The sequence below is a fragment of the Crocodylus siamensis genome, chromosome 13, assembly GCF_052110815.1.
Source record: "Crocodylus siamensis isolate JL-2025a chromosome 13, ASM5211081v1, whole genome shotgun sequence".
NCBI lineage: Eukaryota > Metazoa > Chordata > Crocodylia > Crocodylidae > Crocodylus > Crocodylus siamensis.
Genome location: NC_143407.1, coordinates 12,322,750 through 12,341,021, shown reverse-complemented (window position 1 = coordinate 12,341,021; position 18,272 = coordinate 12,322,750). Strand labels below are relative to the sequence as shown.

The window sequence follows — 18,272 nt, the reverse complement described above, 5'->3', positions numbered from 1 at the left end:
AAATATGGATTCATTCTTGATTTATGCAGAGAACAAAAAACTCACCTGCAAGTAACTCAGAGTCTCTAGCCAGAACATCTGAGTATCAATGACTATTACTGAATGTCATATTACATATATAAATCACTATATTGAAAGGTGATCATTTATAAGAATTATCAGATATTATACCCTTTGTAAAGATGTATTAACTTCAAGCACATACAATAAATACACATGAATTGCGTGATAGAGTTTTTTCTGTAGTTGCCCAAATTACAAAAAATAAATAAATAAATAAATTAAAAGCAAAAGAAGGAAGCCCTGTGTAACGCAGATTCAGATTCTTACCTCTTCCCAGCATGTCAGCTCTTTGTCCTGTAGGCCAATCGTCCACATATCATTTAATCTAAAGTATAATTTTAAAATATTTAGATATTAAATGGATTAACATTGTAATTGCTTATTTTAGGCTTCTGGGGTTGTAAGAAGAAAAGACCTAAGTCAGCAAGAACAGTCCAAATCTTCTAACACAGTAAGAATTTCCTTAACTGGAGACTGATGGGTGGAATAAACACAAAATCTGCTGAAGATTTTTGTACCTTCTATGATCACCCCGTGTGAACCTGGGACTATGTTATACCAATCTAGTTGCTTCTGTGCTACAGCAAACAGCATTTCAGAGCAGGTCTGCTCTGGATTAGAGATGGTGGGGGGGACAACAGTCAAGTAACTTCAGGGTCTATACCATCTTCCAGATTCTATAGCTGAAGTTTAAGAGATGGTCTGTCAGCATAAAGAAACTTCTCATCCTCACCAAGAGGCAGGAAGAAAATAAGGAGACAGACTGCTGAAAGGAGCATAGTTGGGCGCCAAAACCTACCCCACACCGGGGAAATAAAACCAAGCTTAAGGATCAATTCTAAATCCCTTAGTTCTGCATCCTTACTGAACTTTTCATCTGCCCTATAAACTAGAAGATTTTAGGATACAGCCCTATCAACTGTAACAAATTTCACCATGGAATAAGGCCAAACATACTGTCCTTCCTTTAATCTAGTTACATCTTTGTAATGAAGTGCTTACTTTGTTCAGTGGGTTTTCAGCAGCTTCAGAAGGCCCTTCCTTTCCCATTCACTAAAATATACTGAATCATCTCAGAAAGTTTTGAGGGTTAGAACATGGATTACTTTTCAGGGTCCCTATAAAACACATTACTTAATAAACACATCACTTTTGTAGTGCTGTATGCTTCCTTATAGCAGTACAAAAAGGGAACTTCCACACATTCAGGATGTCTGTAGCACTACAAAGATCCACCACCAAACTGGCAGATTGATTACAAAAAAAAAGGACCTTTTCAAACAGGAACTTATTTGTAGGGTTACATTTTGTAACGCTACATGGCATATGTAGACAGTTACATTTCACTTTGGGGGCAAGGGGATCTCTTAAAAGCATTCTAAATAAATGACTGGCTAAATGTTGCAAAAAAAGAATTAGGAGAGGACAATTTGGTACATACCGAGCATTTCCATCGTACCCTGCAAAGATCCACAGTTTGTCACTATACACTGTTGCACCATGAGCTGACCTTGCAACTGGCAATCTACAACAGGAAAATAAAAAACTTACCACCTTGCCTGCCCAACAGAGGTTATAAACAGTTTGATCAGTAGAGATTTGCACTTCAGGCTAGATATACCCTTACAACACGTATGAATACTCCTAGCATCAAGCAGTTTGGGGGGAAGAAAAGGCCATATGTTTCTATGTTGCCAAGACAGCACAGATTTATGCAAGGATTCCCTAAAATGCATGCCTCAAGTTTTAGCGAACTGTTGTTGTCTGTTAATAGCAGATCTCCCCACAGTGGTTACAGATCATAGGAAGGAAGGGCTGAAAGAGACCTCATGAGGTCTAGTCCAGGCCCCTGCTCAAGGCAGGATCATTTCTGACTAAAACATCCCAGCCAAGCATCTGTCTGACCTGCTCTTGGAAATTTCAACGGATAGAGATTCTACAACCTCTCCAAGTAGCCTGACCACCCGCATAATAAGAAAGTTCTTCCTAATCTCCAACCTCAAGTTTCTCTGCTGCAGGATGATTACATAAAAAGATGTACTATAACAGGTCACAGATAAGAAAACTAAATCCCTTTTCCATCTGTAGATTCTAGATTCCAACTTAATTCTGAAAAACCTAGCAACTCCATAGTAAAGACTGAGCAAACATTGTTTAAGTTTTCCAAGATATTCCAAAACCTACATGCACATTAAATTGCCTTGAAAACTGCAATGCCTCAGGGGGGCAAGGTGAAAGTGATGGTGCAACTAGGTTTTCTGACATCCAACACCTGAAGTAAAAGACTTGTTAGTAAAATGGTCCCTTCCTTATATTTTTCGCAGACATCCGAGCTCAAGAAGTGCTGGACTTCAGATCCACTGCTCCATCTCCAACTTTGATGTTGTGTCTGGCATTCAGTTCCGTTCTGTACCAGACGTGGGACAGACCCCTGAGGAACCCCACTTAATGCCTCCTCCCAACTAGACATTGAGCCACTGATGATTAGCTGTCAACCATGATGTATCTATCTTACAGTACTTTCACTTAGTCCATATTTTTATAGCCAGGTAATAAGATTGTCATGGGACAGTATCAAAAGCCTTGTAACCCACTTTGCTTATAGGCATTAGACACATATCTGCACAGGCAAAATTTCTTGAATATCATTTTAATACTGCTTCACAAAAAAGGCAGTGGTGTGGTGTTGAGGTAAACACAGAGTACTTGGGGCATGATCAGAACCACTAGTTAATTCTTCAGATATGCACAAAATAGCCAGGCAGAAGCTGTCAATCTTAAGAAATGATGTTTTTCATTTCTCTCTTTGGAATTCCTGGCAAAATGTCCCCAAATCTGGATAAATAACTCAATCCCACACTTCTGTGAGGCGCATCAAATTTCGAGGCATCCCAAGAAAGAGCATGGATTTTAGAACACTTTAAAAATGCAGTCTTTAATAAGGAATCCTTACAGTTAAGCTATAGTGGAGCTGACCCTACTTGCTCACAGGCACAGGGGCTCATCACTGCTGCTACTGGTCCCATAGATCCAGCTTAACAGGAGACCCCACTGTCCAGATTCAGCCCAGGGCCCAGGGTGAATTTAAAACCCCTGGTCTAATCAACTTTAAGAGGTCAGGCATCTTCATGACATCCCTACTGGAGAAAAAGCAAATTTATGGGGGAAGAACAACACACAAATCTTATTTGCCTCACTATCACAGAACTGAAATACATGAAATAACTTTGAGAAACTTTCCAATATAACTCACTGAAAGAAAGTGGAAAGACTTAAGCAAGTAACAAAAGGTTATAATGGAAAATGTTCTGCAACTTGAGAGGTAGTACTTCCTAGTACCTATCACTGTAACTACCTGTGGAACTGCCCATGCACTTTTCAAAAGTACAGACTAAACGGTACTTCTTACCTTCCTTCCGTCTTCCACTCTGTCCACTGGCCAGTTGCAAACTTATACTCAAAGAGATCATTTTTATTCTTCAAATTGGAGTTGGAGTAAATGTCCCCAGTGTAGCCACCTAGATAGCAACAATGTATTAGACTAAATTTCATATTTGGCACTAGGTACATTGTCCTAATCAACATACATACCTTAGTAAAGCTTAAGTTTAGGTCAAGCCTAAAATAAAATTTTGTGCAAGTGCTGGTTCAACTAATTCATGCTAAAAGTCTAAAAACTATGCCCAAACATATGGGAGGTCTAAAATTAAATAAGAAAAAAAATGAGAATATTAAAGAGATTCTGATATGCAGTCCTCTATCCAGACTTGCCTTGTTTAGTGAACTGGAAAATAATCACTTGATCACTGAGTTACTAATGATAGTTTTGTTTTGTTTTAAGAATAGAAGATGAAAGTAAAGAACTCAAAGCTGAAGCTCTGGCTGTGGAGGGGGAAGGTACCTTCATTGCTGAACCAGAGATCTTTGACTTTGATCTATACTTCTTAAGAAGTTTAACATTGCCTCAAACCTGACAAATTATCAGACACATTCATCATTTAGACTACACGAAGCTGGAGTTCGCCATTAGCTTACCAAACACAAACATGCTGCTCCCATAAACTACTGCTGAATGGTGATACCGAGGTGCTGGAGGACTCCCAGTAGTAAAAGCCCTGCATGGCATGACAAAATTAAGTTTGACTTTTGCTATTTGTATGCTTCAAGTACACAACAGCAGTAGCTTGAGTTCAATGTAGAGATTTGGTGGGGGCATGGGGCAGGGAGGGGAAAGAGGAAGGGCAAACACTTAATTGAAATGCTTATTTCAGTTTAATATGTTAGCATTTTTGTAGTTCTACATACTTCTTAAATCATTCTGGACATGATGTTACGATGGATTAAACTCAACACTTTATCTTGTGTATCTAGTTCCCACAGCTTACAATGGGCTTGCTAAGCTAACACCTACATGCTGGCTAAATGTGAGGTTACTAGCAGTGTAAGTGACTAAAATAGAAATTTCTGCATGAAATAGCAGTCATGCTTAAGGATAAAGGCACTGCTTATGACTGGTTGGGATCCAATGCTGTGGTAAATAGTGCAATTTGCTTGACAAATGATGGCACGTGCTGGCCACAGATACTTTGAGCGACAGGGATGTATGAAGTCATGCAAAGTTTAAAGGTTAATGCTGAAATAAATTCTACAAGGTTCTGTACAGATACCAGGAGACAGCACAGAACCACGACTCAGCAGGAACAATGAGGCTAAGGTGCCATTAAAAGACACCTTTGCATTCTTCCAATCCTGGGCAGTTCTGGGGCTGAAGGAAAGGAGCAGCAATCCCTCCCCTACATGTCAGCTGGACACTTCTGAAGGAGCAGCCTTCTGGTATTGTTCTATGGACTAGTGTCTCACACAATTTCCACAGCACTGCAAATTGCAGCATCACTCTAACATGAAATCTTGCCTTCAGCCCTGCACCTGACATGCCACAAACTCTACTGCTGGTAAGGATCATCCAGAAACGAGCAGTATGACTAAGCATGCACAAGGAAAATCCTCTCTCTGTTGGATGCAAAACTCTAAGAGACTCTTTTACACAGATCTGCCCCTTTTTATCTAGTGTAAAAGGACTGGAACAGAGATAAGCATCACAAACACAGGGAAAATAAAACAACTACAGCCCAAAGCAAAAATGTACTTTGGTTAACTCATTTTGAACAGCTGTTAAGGAATGCAAGGTTCAGAAACTCGGTCAATAAACAACAAAAAAACATTTTCATACCTGCACCAAGAGCAATCCTTCACATCAAATCTTAACAGGTCATTCAACATTGTTTTTCTGCAATGAAACACAGTAGGAATATGTAATCAGCGCTTCGGTATGTATGTGGGACAAAGACAAACTAGAGCTGTGTAGAAAACTTTGACAGCTCAGTCCTCTTGGAAATGTAGTACATGATCACTACATAATCAAGAACTGAATTGTAAAGCATTTGTGCAAGGAGACATACTTAAGACTCCATGTTCAAGCCCGCCATCTGCATATCCTAGCTCCAAGGATTAGACACATTATATTTGTAGTGATTTGCGAGTCTCATGTTAGGCCTCAGACACATTATTTCGCAGTGCTTTATGTGTTATTATAGCACCACAAATAGTGAGTGTGTACACATCCAGGCTGTTTATAGTGCTACAAAAACGGCAGATCCGAAACTTCTTTGTGGTGCTCCATAAAACATGGGCAGTCACATGTAGCACAACATGTAGCACAACAGAGATGCTCCCAAGACTCCCAGCATCCCTGAAAGCTCTGCTCTCCCTCCCCCTGTCTCAGGGCAAGGGAGGAGAGTAACTGACTGCCTGACAGGGCATCACAAGCAAAGCTGCATTTCTATTCCCTTTGATGGCTATTAAAATCATAGGTGTCTTGCTCTGTCAAACAGATGATTGGCAGCTGATAATGTCATCAGTAAGTCTGTCACAGCTGTCAGGAGCAGAGGTACAGCACTGCTCACCATTGTAGCTGCCCCTGAACAATCCCTGACCAGCTGTTTTGCAAAGCAGGGCAGCCACAGCTGTCAAGCACAGCCCCCTACCATGGGCAGGCAGAAGCATAGTAAACAGAGTACAAGCATCAACAGCAGGAGGTCTCTGGAAACTTCAAGGCCTGTGAGGACATACACTCTGTTCAAGAGTCTTGGAGCTTACAGTGAAGAACAATATACATCTTGAGCACACAAGCCAATGTATTTCTTACAAAGGACCAAATATCTTAAGCCTCTGTAGTTTAAATCTGAAAATAATTACTCTAATGAGCCCTAGAGAAGAACAGTAGCAGGGAATCTTGTTCCACATCTTCTATAAACAGCTTGAGCTGTTACATACCTGAAGGTGCTACCGTTTGGCATGATGGTATGTACAAAGGGGAGGGAATAAAGCTACAGCTTCCTTTGCTTCTTAAGAGGAAGCAATAGCTTGCAAGATGTGAGTTTCAAATCCTTTTAAGATGAGTCTGGGTGCATCCATATGTGCACTGAAATGTGCATTAGCCTATTTTAATGCTCATTAAAGCACCACTGGAAAAAACTATTCTATTTAGTTACATTAAGACAAGCTAACATGCATTTTCCCAGTACCTCACAATGGAGGTCACAGATTTAATGCGCAGGAACTAGAACACATTCATGCCCATGTAGACACGCTTGTTATGTATAAAGCTGGGCGGTGGCTCTGAGGGCGTGCTGCCACGCTGTGCATACAACTAAGCTGTAACGGATGCATTTCTTTTCAGTCTAAAGCAAGCGGATGCAGACTTCATTACTGTCATAGCAAAGGGCATCAACAATGCTGTTCTTCTTCGGAGGGGGGAAGGGCAGGGACTGCTGGTTACAGCAGCACAGGCAGCAACAACTGGATGGTGGCTATCCTTGCATCCACCCCATTGCCCACTCTCAGGGGGTCAGAGCAGCCTTGGCACTCCCACCACCGACCCGGTGCTGCACCCATACACCTGCCCGCCCGGGCAATGGCAAGCAGAGCATGCCTCATTCCTGCCCCGCGGGCAGCTGGGGGCTGTGGCTGTCAGCTCCCTGCCCCGGTACACGAGGCTGCGGGCAGATGACGGTCCCCCCAAGTTTAAACTCCGCGCGGTCCCGGCGCTCACCCGTTGTCGCCGCCGAAGACGTAGATGGCGTCGCGGTAGGCCACCACTGTGTGCTTGCTGCGCCTGCGGGGAGACAGCGGCCGTCAGGGAGGGCCCTACCCGCGGGCCCCTACCCACCCCCCAGCCCGGCCCCGGCGCGCACCGGGCTCCCACGAACTCGTCTAAGGGCGGCAGGCGGCGCCAGCGATGCACTGTCTCGAAGGGCCCGAAGTTGAGAGTCAGGTACTCGACGCTGTCCGAGCAGCTGTGGTCGAAGTCCACGCTCGGCGCCACCTTGGAGCGTCCCGCTGCGCCCCCCGACAGTGGCCCCGCTCCTGCCGCCGCCGCCATCGCCCCGGCACGGGCGCTCCCGGCATGCCCTGCGGCTCCCGGCGTGCCCCGCTCCGAGCCTGCGAGGGCACTAGAACGTCAACTCCCAGCATGCCCAGGGCCGGGGAAGGAACTGCCGTTCCCGACATGCTCTGCTCTAGGCAGGATAGAGACTACCACTCCCGGCGTGCCCCGCTCCGAGCCGGCGGGAGGGCGGGGAGATGTCAACTCCCAACATGCACAGGGCCGGGGAAGGAACTACCGTTCCCGACATACTCTGCGCTCGGCACGATGGTGGGGGAATAAGACTGTAACTCCAGGCATGCTCTGCACCGCAGGCCGGGGCGGGGACCTCAGCTCCTGCGCGGAAGAAACGGCCAAGACAATTCCTGCAGGGCTAATGGAGCGGGGGTGGGGCGAGACAGCAGCTCTGGCGCATGTGCAGTGCGAAACCCCAGCTTGCACAGAACTGATCAGATGAAATTTCTTTGATCCCAAATGTAGCAAACGGCGTGAGCCCCAGTAGATGCACAAGACTCTCCAGCCAGAAACCTCTGGATTAGCGGCCCAGCAGGAGCCTGGGCAGATCCGTGGCAATCCCCAGTGCTGGGGGAAAAATTCCTGCTGGCCACTCTTAGAGCCAGCCCCACCCTGCCCCGCTCCCCTGGCCCTTCGACTAACACCAGGCCTCAAACGCAGCATCCTTGTGCCCTGCAGGTCCTTTTATGCCCAGCACACATCTTGCCCCAGACCCTTTCTTCCTACCCCCAAACTTTTCCTTTGCCACCTAGACCAGACTGCAAGCAAACCCCCTGCCTGCCTGTGCCAGTCTTTCAGAAGGTGCTAACCAAGGGGTAGGCAAAGTCCAGCCCAGGGGCTGGTGGCCTTTGACCGACTCCAGTTCTTAGCACTGCTAGGGCTGGTCTCCGTGGAAATCTTAGCCCCGTGCCATCGTGGCCTCCCAGTTGTTGGGGTCTCCAGGGAAACCAGCTGCAGCAATACAGGTAGGCTGGCCACCCCCCCCCCCCCCACCCACCCACCCCCAAAAGCAATAGCCTTGCCAGCAGGGATTTCCAGGGCATTATCTTCCCAAGATGACTTGGGGATATAGGTTTGGAGTGTTGCTGCAAATATGTGAAAATCAAAAGGGGCTTTTGATTATATCAGTCACTGACCCAACTGTAAAGTTGTGACCAAGAGCTAACATGTCTCCCAAAGTGCACTCCTTTGGTTCTGGTCTGTTATCATTTACAGTCTCTCAGCCCAGAAAAGATAAGGCACTTTGTGCTCAAAAGCTCTTCCAACTATTACAATTAGTGGAATCAAAATAAAAGTCACAGAACAAAAACTTTCCTTCTTGGAGATGTGGAGGCAGGGTCAACTCCCATTGACCTTGGAGGGTCTCAGACAGTATTCATAAGGAAAGCAAGATGGGCACCTCTAGTCTCTTTGATCCCTCTGCACAATGTTGTGGGATGCTGCACCATTCCACCCCAAGCACCCTTCCGTATCCACGGGGATACAGTGAAAATGTTAGCCTCCCTTGCACATTCCCTTCCTTAAATTCGCAAGCTACCCCCACCCCAATACCCCCGCTGTAGAGATTTTGTTTCAAGAGCACAGCACAGAGCATTTGAATGTTCGCACTTTTTAATAAAGAAATTCTCTTCAGTTGTAAATGAGTTGAACTTTACACAGTGGTGCCCTCCTTCCATCCCCCCACCTTAGTAGTGCTGGAAGGAATTTGCCAGGATCTCCCTTGTGAGATCATTTTGATGGATGTGGTGATCAAGAGGCTGTCTCTTCAGTCTTGTACTACCTGGCAAGCTTCTGGGCTTCCCTCCACTGTGCAGGCCTCTGAGAAAGCCCTGGTCCTGTCCTCACAGATTTTGTGCAGTACACAGGCTGAAATGACTATTTGGGGCAGGCACTGATCGCTAGCATGCAGGCAAATATGTGGTACCCTACTCTCACTCGAAACACCCACAGGTACGAGGTTGTTCCTCAGCCAGTGGTGCAAGAGCTCCATCCTGACATCCAAGAATCCAGTTTAGGATTTCATGAGCTATGGCAGGAACAAAGTAGGCTGCACTTTAGGGAGATGGTCACCATACTGGGCAAACATTCCCCACAAGATCCAGGACATGAGGCTGGAGTTCCTGAAAACCCTAGCATTGTGCACTTTGCCTGACCATTTGGTGGTAACATGTGCCAACTGTCCTGGTGGGCCACTATGGAGAAGTAGCCCTTGAGGCTGAAATACTCCAAGCCACTGTTCACAAGACAATAGGCGTGCCACAGACAGTCCCAACAGTTCAGAAATCCCGTGAGCAAATCCAGCTATGACCTCTTGCAAGTCAGGCAGAGGGAGTGAGGTGCTGGCACATGCTAGATAGCACAGCACACCTCCTGGATACAATCCAACTGTGAGCTTGCCCCTGCAGGAGTGGTTGGTCTACAGATTGGAGGCTACTGTAGGTTGCCAGCTTCCGAAGTGCACAACTGTCACTTGCTCTACCATGTACACAAAACACCCTTACATCGGTCACCTTGTTTCTGTAGCACCAGGGCCAGCTCAGCACAGGTTTTAAGCAAGGTCACTCTACTCAGCCTGAAGTTCTGACACTGTTGCTTGTTTTCCAAAGTCCTTAGGACCCTCCACTCCCACCAGTCACTGCTTCTGTCTTTAGCTTAGAGGCAACAGTAAACAGTTTGCAAGCGGTCCTGAGAAGACTGTCCTCCATGGCATCCCTTATTTCTTCCTCCTGCAAGTCTGAGAATACGTAGCACAGCTTCAGAAGGTGCCTTTCCAGTGGCATTGAGTCACTGAGTCTTGAACCAGCATACTGAGCACCTCTGCTGGCTTCTGCGTCTCAAACAGGGCAGAAAGTATGACCAGGTATGATGTAAAAAACTCTGCTGTGAGCTGGAGAGCAAAGCCAGCACCTCATGGCACTGCCCCAACAGCCTAGAAACTGAGGAGATAGTAGGTGTTCATTCTCTACTTCAGCTGTGAGTACAAGACATGTAACATTGATCAGCCCTCCTGTAGCAGAACAGACAAGCCTGGGAATCACAAGCACAGAGCAGAAGCTGGCAAATGAGTGTAAGACCATTTTCACTTGGGCTGTTCCTTGGAAGCCTTTGGAGAATCAGTCAAGAGGGACATCACTCAGACATTTTCAGGCGCTTTCACTGCTGACATGCTAAATCAAGTGTTGCACATAAAAGGCAGAATTTGTAGTGTATTACATGCATGACTGTCCAGTTCATTCTCTTCATACACCTGTCCTTCACTTTCCTAGAAGGCTAGAGGATCTTATTTTAGCACTCTGCCTTTAATGCACAGAGGAAACAATTCAGGCTCGATGAGAATATTTTCATTCATTCATACAATTTACCTTGGGATTCAGCTCTCGCCTTTGCTCTTCCAGACTTTCAACACATGTTCCATAACTAAGCTCTATACAGCAAAAGGTTCTCTCCAATATTCAACAGCAGAACTTCAGCCACCCAAGACATTCTACAGCCTTATTTTTACTCTCTACAAAGAATATCTGATCTGGGGATATCAAATACATTTTGCAGTGTAGTTACCTTGGAAATGCAGTCCCATACTTTTTGTTAAATCACCTGAGAAATAAACTGGGCACACCAACTAGTTGCAGTTTGCAGTGAACACCTTGCTGTATTTCTCAGCATCTGACCCCTTCAGACTCCACTTGAAACAGACTGCCAGTCACAATGTTTTTGTCCATGTCCAGTCACTGCTTCAGGAACATTAGGGATCATATCTGTAAGTGTCATGCATTTGATTTTCTTTCCCCCCCACCCCAGATCCCAGACACTCAGACATGAGGACCCATTTAATTAAAAAAAATGACTGTGCAATCTTTCCCTGGATTATCTAAACAGTCAGTCAATTTGTTATCCCAACTAAATTGCATCCTAAATTACACCAGCAGAACTCAGGCCAACACAGAGCTGTGCAGTGAAATCCAGCCGATATTTGGTGCTTTTACACCTAAGCTATTAACAATTCAAAAAAGCAAACATGGGCATTAGTACAAAATTTTTCCTGATGCATCTTAATGTACATTACTCCATGAAGAGGAATACTTCATCGTTCCTTCAAAAAAGGAAGCAAATTAGTGGGTCTCATTCTGCCAAAAAAAAAGAGATAGAAAAATGCTAAGTCAGTTACAGAATCTGTCTCTCCTGACCACAAAACTTAAGATCATATTAGGTAGCAGTTACAGGAGAAATTTTAATGGACAAATATGTTTAAAAACATGATCAAATGTAATGAGATTTCCTTCTAGGAATCTGTTTTTAAAGAGGGATACCAATTTATATTTTAAATAGTTTTATTTTCCCAAAAAGGGAACAAAAAAAGGCAGAGAGGTGTTAAGATACATCACACTATACTTGTGGGTGAATCAATTTGCAAATGTTATTTTACCACCTTATAAAAATACATATACTATTTTGTGGACTACAGCTCAACTATTTCTTACAAGTCTTAAGGGTGTGAAGGAAAAAAGTTCACAGAATGGCTGTCATGGAGTAAACAGTTAAATACAATCATTTTTCCCCCCCTAAAAAAATTCTGGTTGTTTTTGTTTCGAACCTAAATCTTCAATGGCCACATGCCGTGAGGAACTGAGATTTACAAGGTAGTTTCCTTTCAGCATGTGGATATGAAAGCTTTAATAAAGAACCAGGGAAAAGAAACTTAGATGGAATTCACTACGAGCCCACCCAACTACAACTGGAAACCAAGATGTTCATTTCATTTTTATTGTTTCAGATTCCCATTTAAATTCCTGTAAACAGTATTCATACCATTCAGGCATTTCTTTAATAAAAGTGTCTATAGTTCTATAAAAAGAAGTCACAATGTAAGATATTTACCCTGTAAGTGTTATGCAAATGCTAAGATGGACAAACCTTCCAATTTCTCAAGACATGTCCAAGCAACCTACCAGTAACACAATTGCTTCCTCTGTCCAACAGTGTTATGTGAAATTCAGTTAAGTATGTCTTCTGAGGCAAGTTTTTGTAGGGTTTTTTTAAGTGAATTTAAGGACACATTAAAGACCTCCTGGAAAGTTGTTATGAAAAAGGAAAGTGTTCCCATGGTGAAAACAGTGTGCAAAGCTCTACGGACATCAGTCTTTGTTACCTTCTTAATAATCCTTCCATTAAAAAGATTTGTGGTAATTAATGAAGCTCAGTACTTTGCAATGAGGATGATCACATTGGTAACAGTAGGTAAACACTGGAAAATGCTGTGTGTTTTATCAAAAAATATATGGAATAAGCCAGAAAAAAAAATATCCAGGTATGATCCATGTGATCTCTCAATTATTTTTATATCCCAATGGCCTGTAGTACTCTTTTCTCATTCTCATTGAGGTGGTCTGAGAACACTGCATAACACGGCTGCTGTGCAAACTGACACAGGAAGTCAGTGAGATAGGCCTAGAAAGAAAGTGACAAGAGAACAGGTTAGCACCTCTCACTACTGTCTTTGGAATTAAAATTCTACAATTTAACAAAAGACACAGAAAGAAAGAACCTTAATGCAGAGAAGAGGTGAGAGGGCCCTATCCTGAAAAGCAACTGGGTTACAAGGAAAACTCAAAAGGACAACAGAGAGTCTCAACCAGGGTGCTGTGGCATCTTGCAGTGCCTTAAGAGCCTTTCATTGGTGATACAGGGTGCTAAGTGCACAAACATGATGCACAAAATAAAGCCAGATATTTTAAATAGGAATCCACTGCATCAAAAACATTCTAATCTACTATGGTCTCCCTGAGTTCTTTGCAACAGAAGAATGACTTATTTTTTCAGTAGTGTAAACTAAGAGCTGCCTTTTCTGAGGTGTGCCTTGAGTTTGAGTGGTGCCTCAAGTCTAAAAAGGTTGAGAATCACTAGGATACAGAAAAATAGAAAAAGAAGATCAGACAGTAGCTAGAATAAGATATTGGGAAGAAAGAGGAGGCACACAGATGGGGAGAAACACAGTCCTAGAAGAGATTTCAGGCACATTCTGTTCCAAAACCTGGTATTAAACCCTTATGTTTTCAGACTCTACATTTCTTTGACAAGTGTGTGTGAAACCCAGACCACATAAAGATAACCAACTAGCACTGTGGTCATAAAAGGTCCAAACTCTACTGATGACTAAACTAAGGGGAATGTGGGGGACAAAGGGTCAATACAATTGGATTTTTCCCCTCGCCCCCCAATTTGTTCATTTAGAGTTGTACATCATGAACTTGTTTGTTCTTTTAAGAAATGCCAGAACTAAGAATTCCTATACAGTCTTAATACCTTCTCCTTGTATGCATGCTACAGTCTAGTTTCTCCACAAAGCCTCAGCCTCCTTCAATGCAGTGCTCAGGACAGAGGGTAATCGAGGACCAATATAGTTCATTTTTTAAAATTCTTATTCAGCACATAGTCCTTTGAGTTATTTGTCATAAACACTCAAACAGCACACCAATGAAAGCATGGTATTCTCTGTAAATAAAGATGAGGTGTAAGCACAGACTGATGCATAAGAAGGGGACACGATGGAACAAACTGATTATTTAAAAAAAGTAAGGGCCAGGTGCAAAATAGGAATTTAGGCAGCTAAATTGAAGCAAGCAATCTCCTGCCTAATTGTTTAGGTAACCAAGAGGCCTTAGGAACTTATGCTTGCTGATGACAACTTAGGCACCTAAAGTTCGGCAACTGTGCAGACCGAGAGCTGAGATAAATTTTGGCCGATTCAAACATTTAGTTATTTAACATCGCATAAGGCCATTCTGGATTCTCAAGCTAAGCCTCCTCTAGTCTAATTTCCCTCAGGGGTCCGATATGGTAGGTATGCTCTGAGCATACCTACCTGAAAGCATTGACTTCAGCATCCTCAACCATCTTTGAAAACAGTGGTGATGTCCACTATTCACCTAGTGGTCACAGCACTTGTCCATGTGGTGGAAGACCTGGATTATAAACTTTCCTCAGCCTGGGGTGGATTTAAACCTCTCTCTCACGCCTCAGGAAAGTCCTAACCACTAGGCTGTGGACTGGTCTGGTTGAAAGCACCCTTCACCTTTTATGTTGAACCTGGGCAAGTGGATACTTTGTTTAAAATCTGGAAAATGGGGTGAACAGGGACACGGATAAAATCAGTACAAAGATATTTAGAATAGCCAAGTAAATGAAAAAAAATGAAGAAAGAAAAACTAATGCCAGAATTCATGTTGCATGAAATATACAACAAGGTTTTCTATAAGTCTGGGCTTCTAACTTTGCAAACCCAGCAACACTCAACATATACTCTAAAACACCAATGCTGCTTGTTGTTCACAGTGCTTGTTACCCTTCATAAGCCTCTAGAAAGTCAGTTTCTGAACTGTGTGTTCTTAGCAAGTTTCAGTTCAATATTCTTGATGTAACAAACCAGCTTTACATTTTCCTCTAATACAGAGTTGGCCAGCTTCAGGCATGTGGGCAGCCTGCGCGGCTTGCAGCAGGAAGGGAGAGGACAGGCAGATGGGGCAAAGGAGTAGAAAGCAGTGCAGCAGATCAAGCAGGAAGCAGGAAACAGTGCTTATTTATATCCCTAATAATAGTGTAGGTCCAGTAAAAGATGCAACCAACAAAAATCCTTACCTTTTACATAAGATACTACTACTGTATGGCTGTCACAGAAAGAATCTCCAGTGCATCTTTGACAGTCTGTCTGTTACTTTCCAAATCAAGTTAACCAGAATGGTTTCTTCCTTTCCTTTTTTTGTGTCTTTGTGACAAGGTGTTTAAACAGAACTCACAGATTTTGTTGGAAACTTATAGGCCACACCATGAGCATTCTGCTATGTCCTTAAAACTTGCAACCTCTAGATTGTCATCCATGCGCCTTAGTTTCTGTGCAACCCCAGCCCCCACTGAACTGACTAATAATTCAGCATATTTAAATGTTATACTAGGATGACTGCTCCTTCTCATGCCAGCAGTACTCAGATTTTTTTTTTGCACAGGTACAATAAGAAATGAAGTGAAATTTGAGTGCAAAAATTACTCTAACATATCACCTGTAGATCTATCTGGTAAAGAGGGTCCTTTAATGCATCTGGATCATCCTCTTCATCATCTTCATAGTAATCCTCATCTGTCAGGCAAAATAAGCAGGTGTTGGCAACAGAGAACAAAACTATTTTAGAAAGCATCCTACTAGGCCATCAATGAAGAGATCTAGTTGCAAGCTGGTCTCAGAAGTGTCATTTTAGATAAAAATTACATTTATTTTGAATGGGTTGAGAGCAGTGAGAAGTGGCAAAATGAAGAGGAGCAGAGGCAATAGCTTTTAGGCACTCCCAGTTGAGACAAGAAACCAAGAAGCCCAACAAATGTGTTTGAGTGTCACTCCATGAGTGAACATCATGATTTGTGAGATGAAGTAAAATGAAGTTACTTATAAGTAACTGAAGTTTAGAGAGGTGTTGTTCACATACACATTCTCAGTTGTGATGGTGTCTCATGTCCTCTCCGGTTGACTAGACACTCTTCCGCCTTGGCAGTATCCACACAGTGCCTTCTAGCCCTATCGCCTTGTGCATCCCAGCCAAGAAAATAAAGGGCTGTTTGCACCTCAGTTCTCAATTGCACTTCTGACTCAAAGGAGAAAAAGGATGGCAGGATGTGAATGTGTATGTGGACAACACATCTCAAAAAACATCAGTTGCTGATAATTATTAAACTTGACTTCCTCCTTCTGAACATGCACAGACTCACTGGTAAGCAACTCCAAAGCAGTGTCCACACATCTGGAAATAGTTCTCAAAAGCACCCTCCACTGCCCTCTGCCAACTCCCTGGCAAACCACAATGCCAAGCACAATATCTGTCCCAGAGGCTTCTACAAGGATATAATGCTTTGTAAAGTTATAAATGCAGCTCCAGGTAGCTGCCCAACTTCTGAGCAACCAGGATCCACACACCCTGCAGGGCACAGTCCTAGTGGCCTTATGAGGCACAGGGCACAGAGCCCAAGTGCTGCCTGCCACATGTGCACCCCCTCCTGAGTGTTCACCTGCCACAAAGGCAGCCCAAAACCCTGTCTCCTCGCTAACCTGTCTGGACAGCACAGGCAGCTTAAGCCCTCTCGGCTGCATCCCCCTCACCTCCCAGCTATGTCACCCACCTGCAATGCGTGTAACCCAGCTCTTGCCTGTCATGCGTAGCATGAGCAGCCCAGTCCACTCCACCACCACCACATGCACAGCTCAGGCACCCAGCATCCTCCAAAGGGGCATTATTAGAGTTTGTGCATTATAAGGTCATTTTCATTGTGTGCACAGACAAGCCCCTTTCTGAATAGGACATGAAGTTGGGGGGGGGGAGGGGGAGGGAGGGAAGTCTTCTCCAAATTACAAAAGAACCTGGATCATTTCCTGACACTAAAATTTACCTATGTTTTTTTTTCTTGCCATGGTAGCTGGAGCAGAGCCAGCGTATCATAATAGTATTCTGTCTCCTGTGCTCATGCTAATGTAGAGAAAATTGTTAAGCTGCTTTAGCAGTACCAAGGCAGATTCTCTCCCACTTGCACACACCTCTTTTCAGTTCTCCAGATCACAACAAATATCAGCTCAAGATAACCACACACAAGTCCATTCTGTTTTAACAAAAGACTTTCAAGAGAACTGGAATTTATCTGCAATTCTGACACTAGCCTCATGGGACCCTGCAAAAGTCTCTTCACCTCTGAGACCTCTCTAAGGGGCATCATCTAAAGCCATATTAGCATTTGAGATTCTAAGAAAACAGACAATGCTCTGTTAATTGATTCCCTTTCACACTTATTCACAGGCAAATTCCCCACTTCAGATTGTATCCTTTACTGTCCCCAACCACACCCTGCTCTTTCATTCCAAGTCATTCTCCCTCACCTTGCTACTTTCAAAATACCTGCTGAATGGAAAGAGAAATGTTAATGTTCGTAACTGTACATCCTTTACAGCTCACAATAGTTTAAAACAGTATTTAAGAACTGCTGCTTACCATATTTATTTGTGGAAAGAATATCTGATAAAAGCTGTCCTGCTAAACCTTCATCTTCATCCTCTTCTTCATCTTGATCTTCCCACATATCATTGGAGTCATCTGTTGCGAAAAGAAAAGCATCTTAAACCAACACGGAACATATCAATTATGGACTCATAACAACTACCCTCATTTAAATAGTGCAAGGGTCAAAAACTGCCTATGTGCAAGTGTTCAGATACGGAAAAGAAAGCCTATATGCCTTCTATCAACACAAACAAAATTCAAAGGTTATAAGAGAAGTACCTAACGGACTGTTAACATCAGTAAGAGGCTTGAGGCTGTTCTAATCAAAAGACAGCACTGAGGTGATGAGATTGCATATTTCTGCTAGCAACTTCAATGCTCAATTCATTCTGAATCAGTTAAAATGAGGAAAGACACCACCAGCAAAAATACCTTGACTCCAGTCTGCTGCTGTCTGTCGAGATGCATTTGCTTCCATTGCATTAGAAAGCTCATTTATTATTAGTTTTAAGATTTTTACCAACAAAGGAATGTTTGTCCAGCGTTCAGGATCTAGAAGAGGGAAGGAAGCAGACCATTTCAAGAAAAGAAGCTTGAATCCACTGAATTGGAGGGTTTTAAAATACACTGCGTAGCTATAAACATTCAGAGAAAAACCAAACCTTCAGTTGAAAAAAAGTGCATTCAGCCCTGTTTGGAAAAGAGAAGAAAACAGCAAAGCC

The 18,272-nt window shown here is 43.4% G+C and overlaps 2 protein-coding genes across 4 annotated transcripts in view; both read right to left on the bottom strand.

Annotated features, from left to right (window-relative positions):
* The window catches only part of LZTR1 (leucine zipper like post translational regulator 1), a 43,465-nt gene extending 35,900 nt beyond the window's left edge, over positions 1 to 7,565 (bottom strand). The window contains exons 1-7 of the mRNA XM_090025249.1: positions 7,317 to 7,565; positions 7,175 to 7,237; positions 5,294 to 5,350; positions 4,099 to 4,178; positions 3,473 to 3,581; positions 1,505 to 1,588; positions 331 to 388 (exon numbers count right to left, since the gene is read on the bottom strand). Coding sequence (XP_089881375.1) covers positions 331 to 388; positions 1,505 to 1,588; positions 3,473 to 3,581; positions 4,099 to 4,178; positions 5,294 to 5,350; positions 7,175 to 7,237; positions 7,317 to 7,504 — 639 coding nt within the window. The 5' untranslated portion in view covers positions 7,505 to 7,565. The remainder of the gene's footprint in view (positions 1 to 330; positions 389 to 1,504; positions 1,589 to 3,472; positions 3,582 to 4,098; positions 4,179 to 5,293; positions 5,351 to 7,174; positions 7,238 to 7,316) is intronic.
* A 1,550-nt stretch (positions 7,566 to 9,115) lies between these two features.
* The window catches only part of IPO9 (importin 9), a 60,628-nt gene continuing 51,471 nt past the window's right edge, over positions 9,116 to 18,272 (bottom strand). For 2 of the 3 annotated variants that reach the window (XM_090025230.1, XM_090025232.1), the window contains 4 exons: positions 17,983 to 18,102; positions 17,542 to 17,643; positions 15,574 to 15,650; positions 9,116 to 12,967 (listed from right to left, as the gene is read on the bottom strand). In XM_090025230.1, the coding sequence (XP_089881356.1) occupies positions 12,857 to 12,967; positions 15,574 to 15,650; positions 17,542 to 17,643; positions 17,983 to 18,102 (410 nt within the window). In that variant the 3' untranslated portion in view covers positions 9,116 to 12,856. The remainder of the gene's footprint in view (positions 12,968 to 15,573; positions 15,651 to 17,541; positions 17,644 to 17,982; positions 18,103 to 18,272) is intronic. The other variant, XR_016438855.1, reaches the window with a different exon arrangement.